Raw genomic sequence first — 14454 nt, 5'->3', positions numbered from 1 at the left:
GATGAGTCTTATGTAGACGAAACGCGCGTCTGGCGTATTAAATTATAATCCTGGTACCTTTGATAACTATTGTAAAAGTGTCTAAAACTCCATCCGTTTTTGCATCATACCCCTTTATTAATGTGAAAAATAAGAAAACAAAGGAAAAGAAGAACGAAACAACCGCATTCTTTTTAACACCTGCAGACACACTGTATTCACTTGTTTACACCTAGTTATGCATACACATTCATGTAAGCCATAATTAAGTGACATCAAAGAATAATGTATGTCTAAGGACTTCCAATTTGCTCAGGGCATACTACTTTCTCAAAAGATTGACAAGTTTATACCGTACTATGATTGTTTTGATAATAAATAATTAAAATGATAGCTTTAACCATGTTAACGTGGTTTTACACACACTTAATATGCATAACTTTAATATGGTGTACATAATTTTTAATGTAAAAGTGTAACCACAGTAGGTTTTAATTTAAAAGTTAAGCTACATGTGTAGGTGCAGTTATGAAATAACAAACGCCCCCATTTGAATATTATTATTTTATTCATGCTTTATATATATTGATTGCTATTGATGCAAATGAAAAGTGAGAATTACAATTGATCTTACATAGGTTACATAGTATGTTTTGACTGGAATTACACGAACAAATTGCACAAGAAATTATGTAATGTCTCTGTGATACTCGCAAATAGTATATAGCACTCACTCCCTTTTAGCACTACGATATTCGTAAGTAAGGCTATATGACTTCATTATGCCCACACCCCGAGATTAAGAGATAGCATACACCTCGAGTATAATTCAAAGTGCTTTAAAATCTTTTATTTCTCATCCAGCAAATGCTTCACATCGGTACAGAGAAATTAAAAAAGTATAATAAAACAAATACCGAACTCCGAGGAAAATTCAAAACAGATAGTCCATAATCAAATGGCAAATCAAAAGATAACAACTGTCATACTTTGATATATAATAGTCATATAAAAATCACTGTACTACTGATAGCTAGTCATTTTTAGCATTTCTTGTGAATAAAGTGTTCTTATTTCTTGTCCTATATATTTCTCTCTTCACGCATACGATACACGTATACTGTTCCGTATAATTAAAAGAATCTGAAACATTTACTAACGTGCAAATGCAAATGTATTGTATCATACGAAATGTGCAATCCAATATATATGTTATGATGGTGTCGATATACCAGTATTGGGTAGTTGTAAGCTAAGAGCTGCAGACAGGGCAAAGACTTTCTAAGTTCAATTTGGCAATACTCTAGAAAATATAAGTGTAATATAATATCCTACCCACATGTACATCGTCATATCAATCCTTAGTACTTACAATATACAAACGTCCATGTTGCAATAACAACGCAGGTGTTGGACAGGGACCTATATTCCTGATTGAATTCATACTCTTTTTTATTTGTCCTCGTTCCAAATACTTTTTAGTCCGTTTAAATGTCATACCATGTTCCCCGTGCTTGATGTATATGCTTGATACATGTTTGTATGTATCATGCCCTGTTATACTTTCACAGTTATGGTGTATGAATTTTATTCTTGAGGTAATTTCTGCCACATCATTCTCTCAATTTTAGGAAGGTTAGTTTACTAAAATGTTAATAGGACGCACACCATGCACCTACTGTTGAACCTCATTGCTATCCACGTTATTTGTCACTTCAAATATTATTTGCTAGCGGGACCTGTGTATCTGTATTTATACACCAGACCGTACTGCACTGGTAACCGGAATATAGGATACACCATACCAGGAACTTTATATCTGATAAACAGACTATATATGTCCTCAATTTTACGTTTGTATTATACAGAATTATCAGTGAACTGAGTGTATTACAGGGATCACCAGTCCTTCGCCCTTCATCTTATACCTTTATTAAGAAAATAAATGCTATATGATTTAAATTTTACACCAGTGTGAATAAAAGTAATATGATATTTGGAAAATAGGAACTTAGCTAACAAAACAGAAAGAACATGCTAGTCGAAAGAGGCTGACAGGAACCCCGGAACTGTTAGTAGGCTAAGGTACCCCTAGGTCTGACGCTTGTCGATAGATTGTTGTAGGAAAGCCATTAGTTTGTTATCATGGTATAATCCTCGGTGTACAAACAGTTGCTGAGAGAGGTATTCTGCGGAATGAGTGGAAAAATTGAGGTTAAAAGTAGGACCTTGGTATGGTGTCAGCTAGTGTTAACGTGGACCGTTGACGTTCTGATTGTGTTTTAATTTAGTCAAAACAAAATTGTAAACTCATGCGAGGACGCATGAAATCGAAGGCGTGGGTAGTGTTACGAATTTACAGTTTCAGAAGGTTATAATATTTCTACAGTTGTATATTTTTCGAAACCTCTTTGAATTTCCCATTTGATCTCTTTATCATTGAAAGCGGCATTAAAAATCATCCCTTTATCCGTGGTTGCTATCAGACGCTTTACCAGCTAAAACCTTTAGTGAAATTGTAAGGGGGGTCCAACTTAAGTAAATTACTTGACGCACGCGCGGTGTATTAATATCCTTGGATGTTTCACCGTAAACCTATCAAGATCAAGATCAAGATCAAGATACCTGTACAGTTGTTGCTAGGGGGCTCTCTTCGAGGTCCGCGTTCGAAGTATAAATAGTGGGTAGCTATCCAGTGTAAGTTGTCATTCTTATCAGAGACGTTGATAGAAGAAGACTAGAAAGGTAGGACCGTTAATTTTTAAAGACGAGTAGCAGGATTTGTCAAACAAAGTGGAGTGTTTGAAACCTGTTGAGAAAATATAGATAGTTTCGGTTCCTTAGAAGTTGTATAAACAGGGTTAGTGCTAAGGTTTTGCGTTCCATATCTCTCACTATTGCAGTGAGTGTTTGCTGTTAAACCATACCTTAGTGCTACCCTGTTCCAACAGTTTTATAAATATATTTTAATAAAGTTTCATACGTCGAAAGTTTACAACAGTTTGAATAGTTCCAAACATTTAGGTTTCAGACCAGTTCCAAACATTTAGGTTTCAGACCAGTTCCAAACATTTAGGTTTCAGACAATAGTTCCAAAACCGTCTGACCAGTTTCATATACACATTTAGGTTTCAGACCCGTTCCATACATTTAGGTTTTAGACCAGTTTCATACATTTAGGTTACAAACCAGTTCCATTACTTTTAGATTTCAGACTATAGTTTCAAACAGTAGGACTGAAAGGGTATTAAACAGTTTTAATTCAACAGGTTCGGGTTAGGTTGATAGGTGTTGAAATTCGTTTTTATGTAGTATAGTATTTGTTTTTTATATTTGATAGTGATAGTGTAAACTTTTTATTGACTTTAGAACTTTTGAATGGCTTTTCAAATCCCAGGAAACTGGTACGAACCCGAGGATAAAAATATCTAAACGTCCCCGCCCGGTTACACGTTACAAATGGTGGCAGCGGTGGGATTTGTCGAGCATTTTTGTTGAGTATTTTGTGATTGTCTATGACTGTCCGTCCGTCGGATAGGGACGTTAAATTCGAGGTCCCGTGTTCAGGAAGTACCACGTCCTGTGCACGTTAAAGAACCCTTTATAACAACTCTTATTGAGGGGTCCGTAAGTGGCCTGTTGTGAGGAAAAATTGTTTTAAACCGTTTTGTTTGCAACACAACTTTTCAAGTGGTACTCAAAATATTATATTTGAAACGGTTATATCTGGTCAAAATTTAATTTAAGTTCAGTATTCAGTTGCTTGTACAAATATGAATAAAAGTATGATATTTGGAAAATAGGAACTAAGCTAACAAAACAGAAAGAACATCCTAGTTGAAAGAGGCTGACAGGAACCCCGGAACTGTTAGTAGGCTAAGGTAACCATACGTCTGACGCTTGTCGATATATTGTTGTAGGAAAGCCATTAGTTTGTTATCATGGTATAACCCTCGGTGTACAAACAGTTGCTGGGAGAGGTATTCTGCGGAATGAGTGGAAAAATTGAGGTTAAAAGTAGGACCTTGGTATGGTGTCAGCTAGTGTTAACTTGGACCGTTGACGTTCTGATTGTGTTTTAATTTAGTCAAAACAAAATTGTAAACTCATGCGAGGACGCATGAAATCGGAGGCGTGGGTAGTGTTACGAATTTACAGTTTCAGAAGGTTATAATATTTCTACAGTTGTATATTTTTCGAAACCTCTTTGAATTTCCCATTTGATCTCTTTATCATTGAAAACGGCATTAAAAATCATCCCTTTATCCGTGGTTGCTATCAGACGCTTTACCTGTACAGTTGTTGCTAGGGTGCTCTCTTCGAGGTCCGCGTTCGAAGTATAAATAGTGGGTAGCTATCCAGTGTAAGTTGTCATTCTTATCAGAGACGTTGATAGAAGAAGACTAGAAAGGTAGGACCGTAAATTTTTAAAGACGAGTAGCAGGATTTGTCAAACAAAGTGGAGTGTTTGAAACCTGTTGAGAAAATATAGATAGTTTCGGTTCCGTAGAAGTTGTATAAACAGGGTTAGTGCTAAGGTTTTGCGTTCCACATCTCTCACTATTACAGTGAGTGTTTGCTGTTAAATCATACCTTAGTGCTACCCTGTTCCAACAGTTTTATAAATATATTTTAATAAAGTTTCATACGTCGAAAGTTTACAACAGTTTGAATAGTTCCAAACATTTAGGTTTCAGACCAGTTCCAAACATTTAGGTTTCAGACAATAGTTCCAAACCGTCTGACCAGTTTCAAACATTTAGGTTTCAGACCAGTTCCAAATATTTAGGTTTCAGACAATAGTTCTAAACCGTCTGACCAGTTTCATATACACATTTAGGTTTCAGACCCGTTCCATACATTTAGGTTTCAGACCCGTTCCATACATTTAGGTTTCAGACCAGTTTCATACATTTAGGTTACAAACCAGTTCCATACATTTAGATTTCAGACTATAGTTTCAAACAGTAGGACTGAAAGGGTATTATACAGTTTTAATTCAACAGGTTCGGGTTAGGTTAATAGGTGTTGAAATTCGTTTTGATGTAGTATAGTATTTGTTTCATATTTGATAGTGATAGTGTAAACTTTTTATTGACTTTAGAACTTTTGAATTGCTTTTCAAATCCCAGGAAACTGGTATGAACCCGAGGATAAAAATATCTAAACGTCCCCGCCCGGTTACACGTTACACTAGCTACAATAAGATGGATTGTTTATTGTGATGTTCTTTTCAAATGAATGGCTAAAGTAAGCTATAACGAAATTTTAATTAGCTCATAAGTGCTTCAGAATAAATTAACATTTATGAGACTATCGAGGCGTGTATTGCGTTTGTTAAAAAAATATACAAACTATTAAACATTCGAAGCATTAGAAATACACCTTTAAAGCAAAATTAAATCAAAAGCGTACTACATGTACTGAGTTGCACATACTTATGTATCTGTTTTGAAAGTAAATAGGAATACCCTATATTCAATTATTGGTATATGAAAAAGATTTATATTTGATAATTCATTGTACATACAGTCCCTTTCAACACATTCTGACGGTGCATCGAATCATTTTCATAACAGTGTGGACAACCGTAATACTTTGGTTGGTAATCCTACTGAATCATTTAACTTGTTTGTCATTGGATACCGATATTAGTGATTATTTTGGCTCACTCAGTCTGCAATAGTCCAAGAAATTGTATATGGTCCACGCTGTTGTGAAAATGATTCTATAACTCTTAGCATTATTTTTTATAAAAATATAAATCATTGTAGTGTCTTAAAATCTATAATAGTAATATACATATTAATAACAATATTTTGTATTTCAAAGGTGCATTCTATTTGTGTTTCATAGGTATTGCCTGTGAAGATGACTCATTTACCGGTGTTGTAGCAGCCTCAACAGTTGCTGGGGTTCTGTTCTGTCTTGTGATATTAGCAGCTGTAATTTTTGCGATTTGGTAATCTTATTTACGCATTACATAGGTTATCTGAACATCTGTTTATTTAAATTACAAACAATGGAAGAAACGAGTGGTATACAGGAACGAAATGACGGTATATCAACTCGTAAACTGATATAAAAACAAAACAAAGAATGAAGACACCAAAAACTGTACTTACAGATTTAGCAAAGACGATCCTTAATGCATCTGTTGCAAGATTTGTTCCATAATCAATTTGGGTTGTCGTTTGAAGCGTTGTGGTCCACTAAAACATGTAATGAGCAAACCTACCAACTTAAGCAATGTGTTATTGTCGAATTTAGTATAGCTGATACGTTATGTAAATTGAATTAAAAATATATTTAATATGTTAACAAGACGTTATAGTAATAGGTCATTTGTTTTCTCTTGTTTTCTAAATAGGAGAGATGCATATAAAAAAGTACAGTTAAAACGGGGACGTTTTAAGGTTCCAAGAGCATGGATAGAACAAGAAAGATTAGCAAAGATAGAGAAAAGAAAAAGATTCAAGCGTCAGATGAAAGAACAAATAAAACAAAAACATGCAATAAAAGATAAACAAAATGGAGATTTGGATATGGAAATGAACAATTTACACAGAACACGCCCACAGATACCTGGATCATGGCGCAGAGGTAATACATTATATTATTAGACAGGCTGTTGCATGTATTGTTAAATTCTAAAACAGAATCTTATTCATCTACACAAACAATCCCAACATAATATATAAGTTAATCTTCTAATCAATGGAAGACACTTGATAACTGACTATGTTTTGGGTCATATTTATAAATTAACTGTTTACAAAACTTTTGAATTTTTGAAATACTAAGTCGTTTCTACCTCAGGAATAGATTACCTTCACTGTATTTGGCAAAACTTTTAGGAATTTTGGTCCTCAATGCTTTTCAACTTCGTACTTAATTTGGCCTTTTTAACTTTTTTGGATTCGAAGGTCACTGATGAGTATTTTGCATACGAAACGCGCGTCTGGCGTTAATACAAAATTTAATCCTGGTATCTATGATGAGTTTATTTTCCTCGATTTGGTCTACATACACAATTTTACTATCAGACATGTGATATGTGTAGCAATTGAAAACCATTCATTATGTTAAATTCTAGATGCTTTTGTATTTTGTGTGTGTGCCTCTGTGTCTAATTAGCATATGTCACAGTTTTCTTTAAATATATTCCATGATATTGCGAGGAAGTCTTTCAACGATAATGAATTACTTTTCAATCATCCTTGTTTTTTATTCATGTGAACATGAATGTTAGAATGTAAAAAGACAGCATTCAGAAGATGTACAAAAGTACGGACTTGAACAAGGATTTCACGAGCTGAGCCCTTTCCAACTGATCTACGGGTGTGTTGCTTCACCACTGTCCAACGTAAGAGAACAGCTGAGAGCTCACAAAAATGTTTAATCCTTTCATACTTGAACAGTCCTGGTTCTAAGGAAAGAGTTTGTAAGCAAGTAACTGTCGCGATTTGCTGCCTGCCATAGCGTTTACTGTTGCAGTATAAATTAAACCGTTTGTTTTCTCTTTTTAATTGCTTGATATTTGGTCATCACGTGGTCTCTTACAGCTTCCTTACTTATGATATGTTGGCCGTACAGAGACCTGTAATTCCACACATGATTCCTTTGATGTGGAAATGACATTAGTGTCATTGACATGCAGTTATACCAAGTTGCCTTGGTTTTTTTTTATTTCATCGTAACTAAGTTTAGTATCGCTGCAAGTAGAGTGCTTTGCCCAAAGAGCCAAGTCCGTCAAGTAGGTGTATTTCTTAGGTTATCTTGTAATAATATCTACATTATTAAATGAAGAATATTTTGCTCCTATTATTTTCAATAATTTAGTTGACTCTGTATTAAAATTATGAATCTCAGTGATATGACTGTACTAAAATACCATCGGATATCAACAGTGTATATATTTTTTTAATTTGCAGAATTAAGACATCCAAATGGGTAAGTTTTTTCTCATTACATGTATAATTTATTCGTACATGCATTCATACTATTTAACGACAAGTTTACAATAACTTGCATTGAACAAAATAAATGCTTGTTGCATACATGTATGTATCACAGCCAGAATACCTTCATGATAGTATCATTTGAATCTTACTAGATTCTCTAATGAACCACGATAACAAAATAACAGATATAAAAAAAAAAAGATAGTGCAAGCCTGTTCAAGTTGGTCCATATTTATGCAATATTGGCGAGGTTTTGTGTTTTTTTCCCAATATCATTTAGAATTCTGGCTAAAATAACCCAACTTGATCAGTTCGTGTCGAATTCTTACACTAACTTTATGAATAATCTTTAAATATTGGGAGTATTAATATCATTATTGACATAACGTTTTGGACTTAAATTACTTTTTATGATTAAAAAAAAAACATTGCGTTTATAGATTTTCAGTTACTGAATTGTGTTTATGCACTAGGTGTTATGTTTCTTTTCTGGCCGGTTTGGTTTTGTTGCTCCATGCGTTGAATAATATTACAGCCGATTTCAATGAGAGTTTAGGCAAAGGTATTCTCATTGGTTAGCTTGCTTAAAATCTGAACCGTGAAGTCATTGTTAGGTTATGTAAACTGCCCTTCTATGAGAGTAGACTAATCCGACAGATGACCAGAGGACTAGGCTACTTCAAAAGAAGGGTAGTATACCTGACCTAATAATTACTTCACGGTTCAGCTAGAAAGCAAACTAAACAAAGATATTATTTTTAGCCACACACTCATTGACATCGGCTGTAACGAGCGTAATTGGTGTACATTTGTAGTTAATTACAGAAAATCACCTCGTCAGCACTAATTCAATCGTTAAAATAAAGTAACGTGTATTTTATTTTATCTTACCTCCTATACATTTCTGGGAATATGATTGGTTAAAAGCGTCCTCGTGGAGACCGTGTATATTTGATATTAGGTTAGTAGGGAGGCGGGGCTTATTGCAAACACGGTTAGTAGTGGTTACGTCCCTTTATATTCAATATTAGGTAAAAGGGAAGCGGGGCTTATTTCATACACGGTTAGTAGTGGGACGGGAGAAGGATATACATAATAACTAATTTTATGATGGTTAAAGCATTATAATGGTCAGACGCACATTTAAACCGACAGCCTGCTGTATCGTAATGGAAACTTAGATAAAATATGTATGATGTAACAAATATACTAACTTATTGTTTTGTATTACAATTCAACAAACGTATCTGTTTACTTTTTATCAGGTATATAGTAAAAGAAGTACCAACTTTGCAGGTAAGACTTCTTTTGTCCTTGGTATTTTTGTTTCGCTATACAATGTTTTGATAGATATATATTTATATTACGGAAACTTTAAACCTGATATGTGTATAAGATGTTAGTATATGTTTTTTAGGGACAATCTTTAACTTGATTTAGGGGATATTTTTTAGTCCACATCGCTTACACACATCATAATATGAAATCTTTGTTCACTGGTGACTTCATATATATCACATTGTAATACTATACAAATACACCTCCTTTGAACTGAACAGTCATGCTTTAGAATTAACGTTATTGAGGCATGCACTTGTCACTGATTTTATCCCCTTATACATGTATACCTTAATATGATATTAAGGTATTTTGAAAACATATATTCAGAGACGAGTGTCTATACTTCCCAGTTTCCAACTTGATGAATAATTATAATGGTCAAGTATTAAATATAGACCCATGTATCTAATGTTAAGCAGGAACTAAGCCATGAATCGAATGTTTCACAGGTTCTAAGCCATGCATCTAATGTTACGCAGGAACTAAGCCATGAATCTAATGTTTCACAGGAACTAAGCCATGAATCTAATGTTTCGCAGGAACTAAGCCATGAATCTAATGTTTCGCAGGAACTAAGCCATGAATCTAATGTTTCGCAGGAATTAGGCCATGAATCTAATGTTTCGCAGAAACTAAGCCATGAATCTAATGTTTCGAGGAACTAAGCCATGAATCTAATGTTTCGCAGGAACTAAGTATTTGTAGTAACTTTAAAGTTTATTTTTTAATTGCATCGATAACTCTCTATGTAATGGCCTGACCATTAAGTATAACCACGATTGGGCTCAAGCAATAAGAATATCAGCTAGGTGCTGACAATTTATTCTTAAACCAATCTAACAAATGGTAAAAAGCTGAAAAACAAATAAAATACAATTTTACAATGTGTTCAATTAATGTTATTATAACAAAATGTCAAAGGTAATTGATAGCACAATCCGTTGAATGCGGGAAAATGTTGTACTTCAAGAACGGTTAAATTTCAAGTATTTCACGGAGAAAAGGTTCAAATATATAGATAGCAATTCGAAGGGTTCAAATACAATGTTTTAGAATTAACTCACTCTGTTGTTAGCCACGAATTGTGTCCAAGATGACGTCTCAACGGAATGTTCCTCGTGATCGTAATGACCTTGCAATTTTCCTGTAACGGATACGTATGAGAGAGGGAAAGGTAGCGACGGTACGATGTTTTAACGTTAAAGATGAATAATCCTCCTAGACTGGAACACATAAATAGATTAAGAATATAATCAAACGAACTATATAAATAACGGAACTGTGTAACAGAATACTCTAACTGTTACATAAGTCTTCAATACATTAGGAGGACGGAATATGAGTGACGTAAAAACAACAATCTCTAACATTTTGTTGCTCAGTGTTATCCATCGTATGATATATAAAAGAGTGCACACATTAGTGCAATGTCATATCGACCAGTATCTCTTTTACTGGTGTAAGCGGTTGTGCGAAAATTATGCTACCAGCATCTCAATAAGTCATTACACTGATGGATACATTTTTTGCTTATATCAAAGTATGCTTTAGTGCGATAGAAAGAAACATGATTGAAAAAATCAATATTTTGATCGCAGTATTGACATTATAAACCATTTTCAACCAAATAATATTGCTGGAAAGAAATGCGACAATGCAGTTTGGTTATGAAAAATAAAATGTTACCCAAGATACTAAAATATCTGCGCTCCGTGTTGAAGACCGTACTTTGATCTATAATGGTTTACTTTTACAAATTGGGACTTGGATGGCGAGTTTTCGCATTAGTACTCATTCACATCTTCTTATATCTATAAAACAATTGATTGATTGTAGTGTATTGAACGCTTTATAATGAGATAACATTCTGAGACAACAATTGAAACATATGTAACTTATTACAGAGAACCGTAGTTATAGATAATCAGCAAGTCGTTGTTGACGTAGTTGATAACGACAGTGCACTCTGGCAGAGAGGTCATAACCCATCTGGTATCCGTTATTCATCGCTGACAAATCCGTCAACAGCGGTACCATTATCTTCTCGGAGTGACGGAGAAAGTTCGAGTGTATCGTCTGCTTCAACAGCAAGGGTCAAGGATAAAGGCAAACACTCGTCTGTGTATATTGAAGCTGAGGTGATAGAAGCCAGCATAGATTTCACAAATGATGGTGTCATTGGTGATGATAGGGAATTACAAGAGAGAGGTATGTAAGGAATATCAGAAAGTGCTTTTAAAATGAATATCCTTTTTGACCTTAATATATCTTTACAAAAATGTAGTATGATTGCCTACAAGCCAACTACCCATCAAAAGTCCAAACGATGTAAACAAATATTATTTACCGTACGGTTTTTAACAATATAAAGAAAAACATCATGAACATCATTTTACAGGATTATCTATAAAAGGCTCCAAAACATGAACATGAAAATTGTAAAGCTGTTCGAACAAAAAACAGACGGGTCTGATCTAAAACAATCCAATTTACGCTAAAAAAATATGACAGACATAAACCAACGACAAACACTAAATAAACGAATCATTACTTAGGACAGCTGTATAAACACTAAATAAAATCAAAAACACCAACGGCCTTATTTATAACAAAACAACAAATATGACAGACACAGACCAGAGAAAACCTCCGAACAACATAAAGTTTAGGAATGGTAACGAACGCGGATTTTATTCTATGAGCATAAGTTAAGCAGTTTCATTTCTTAACATAAACAGTTTTAAATAATAAAAGAAAGATGAGATAAGTTAATTTATATTTAGGTATTAGGATCGGTGTGATAATTAAAAGAACAGGATTTAATTTAATTTATCCTTTTTCAGTTACAGCCTTCTGAGAAGGACTATAAATGTTCGTCCTGAAAACTGATGTGATAGGCCGGTGAGGTTGTAGCAGTAATTGACCAAGTGTGTGTTGATAAATGATGAAGTCCCTTTATATAATTTCCGATTTCTATATGACTTTTATATATGTACAGAAAGTATCTAATAAATGTGATGATATATCTAAAGTATTGCAATCTTCCAACACACGTATACATGTAATATAACCTAGTCAACAGAACAGCAAACTTGATCCAAGCGGAAAACTACAGTACAGGAAGGCTATTTGTGTAAAAAAAAATGCAAAACGGTTTTTGTCGTGATCGACTGAAAAGGAAGACATATAGCAATTTGTTTAAAGTACACAACTACAAACAAATAAATATATATAATACATAACTGAAAAAAAACTTACAGAAAAACCCAGACGCGACATTGGTGCATAAACACATTATAAACTGAAATGATGGATTGATTTTTGTTAGCTTGACGTCAAATGGTTAATCACCCATGCACGCTGAGGACGAGGAACTCTCTTAAATTAATAGAACTTGGCTGCGTAGATATACATCCTGTACAGCCGCACTTCTTTACCATTTGTTTTACTGGACATGTCGATTGTACAAGAGCACAGTTCAGTGGTCCAGTGCACAATTGACCGATTTTCACACACGCTCATATTTGACAGATTTCGAAATCAAATATAAAAGACTGGTGCACTTTTTCGACAACCAATTGAGTTATCTTTCGTTGAACTTCAAGTTGACATTAATTCTTCTCGAGTCTTTGTAGAAACTGGTTTTATTGAATTCCTCCTTAAAGATCTCTGAGGTTATTTTCGAGCTGGAAAATATTATGAACACTCAAATCGTAATACATAAATGACCATTTGCACTAACGCTTTTCTAAATATAACTACTAGACTTAAAACAAATTGTAAAAATGGAAGTATATTAAAAGGCAATCCGATAAAAAATGTACGATTTGTTATAAATTTTTGGAGTTTACTTTATTGCTACCAAAAGTATGTATTATTCATTTTAATACTGTATCATGTACCTAAATGTAAGTGGTTTAAGTTGTGTGAACAAATATTGAGGCGGGACGCTCAGACATACATTTATAGAAAATGATATAGAACGATTAGTTACATGTATATGGACATTTCCGTCTAGCAGATTTCATCTGATCTTTGATACCTTATTTTTGGTTAACTGGACATTTTTTTTAATTTTTGCAGTTATGACTAGTTCTTATATATCTTAACCAGTAGATACATCATATTTATTGATAGAATGGAATTATTTTAAAGCGAAGTCGTCCGGCTAGTATTTTTTTTCTATCTTAAGCCCATTTACATGGATCATTGGTAATGTAAAGTTTATGCGTTACAGTTAAATCTTCATATACAAAACTTTCGTCGTAGCTTCAATCATGATAATTAAAGTACGTGAGACATTTTTGTACATTAACGCTTGTTCAAAACTTGTCGATACTCTGACAAGATATTTAGATCTTGATCTTGTTTTGATAGCCACTAATCTTTTGTCAAAGACCGTACTTTTTTCTCTGGTTTGTTAGTTTTGATGGCCTGCTGCGTTATTAACGTACACTCATTCTCTTCTTAATATGATTCAGTAATATGATTATGTGACGTGGTTAGACAGCTCTTGGCTATACTACCCGACAAGAGTCACGTATGCCGCAATGCAATACCATTTACGATAACATCAATTGTTGTCTTCCCCCGCCGAAGTATAACCCTTTACATTTACATTCCTCATGAGGAATGATATTAAAAATAAAATGTTACCATATAAAGATTTGAAATGATATTAATCTCCGTACTGCAATAAAATATTCTGCTGATGAATTATTTGAAAAGGTGATCCGGGTAAGAATAGTTATTAATGTTTTGATAGTTGAAAAAGCTCTTGACTATACTGTCTGACCAGAGTCGAAGAGATATAATCGATAGTTACGGTATCGGTGGAAATTTCCTTTAATCTATTACACAAAAATTGAAATGGTTTGATTTTCCTTTCTTTTATTCGAAAATGTGATTACATTTAGGGAACAAACACACTAAACAGACTTGAAGAGTAATGAGATAATCAAAGTGGTAAATTTTCCTTTGCTAACTTCTAATATGTAAATTTCAGAATAAAGTTTGTCGGAAGGTTGTGAGAATTCCTATGGACATTAACTGCGCTCTATTGATGGCATACTTGTTTCTGTGTTGTGGTTTATAAAAGTTTATGACAAGGCTACATATGCAGCCAATGCATTCGTCTGGATTCCATTTGATTGATAAATTCGACACTTAC

General features: G+C 33.9%; 1 protein-coding gene across 1 annotated transcript in view; it reads left to right on the top strand.

Moving 5' to 3' along the window:
* LOC139488842 (uncharacterized) overlaps positions 1 to 12309 on the top strand; it is a 15278-nt gene extending 2969 nt beyond the window's left edge. The window contains exons 2-7 of the mRNA XM_071274785.1: positions 5836 to 5941; positions 6350 to 6582; positions 7914 to 7932; positions 9209 to 9239; positions 11189 to 11492; positions 12128 to 12309. Of these exons, the coding sequence (XP_071130886.1) occupies positions 5836 to 5941; positions 6350 to 6582; positions 7914 to 7932; positions 9209 to 9239; positions 11189 to 11492; positions 12128 to 12141 (707 nt within the window). The 3' untranslated portion in view covers positions 12142 to 12309. The remainder of the gene's footprint in view (positions 1 to 5835; positions 5942 to 6349; positions 6583 to 7913; positions 7933 to 9208; positions 9240 to 11188; positions 11493 to 12127) is intronic.
* The last annotated feature ends 2145 nt before the right edge of the window (positions 12310 to 14454 follow it).

Source organism: Mytilus edulis, chromosome 9 (assembly GCF_963676685.1).
Source record: "Mytilus edulis chromosome 9, xbMytEdul2.2, whole genome shotgun sequence".
NCBI lineage: Eukaryota > Metazoa > Mollusca > Bivalvia > Mytilida > Mytilidae > Mytilus > Mytilus edulis.
The sequence above is the reverse complement of the archived record's forward strand: the minus strand, read 5'-3'. Positions and strand labels throughout refer to the sequence as shown.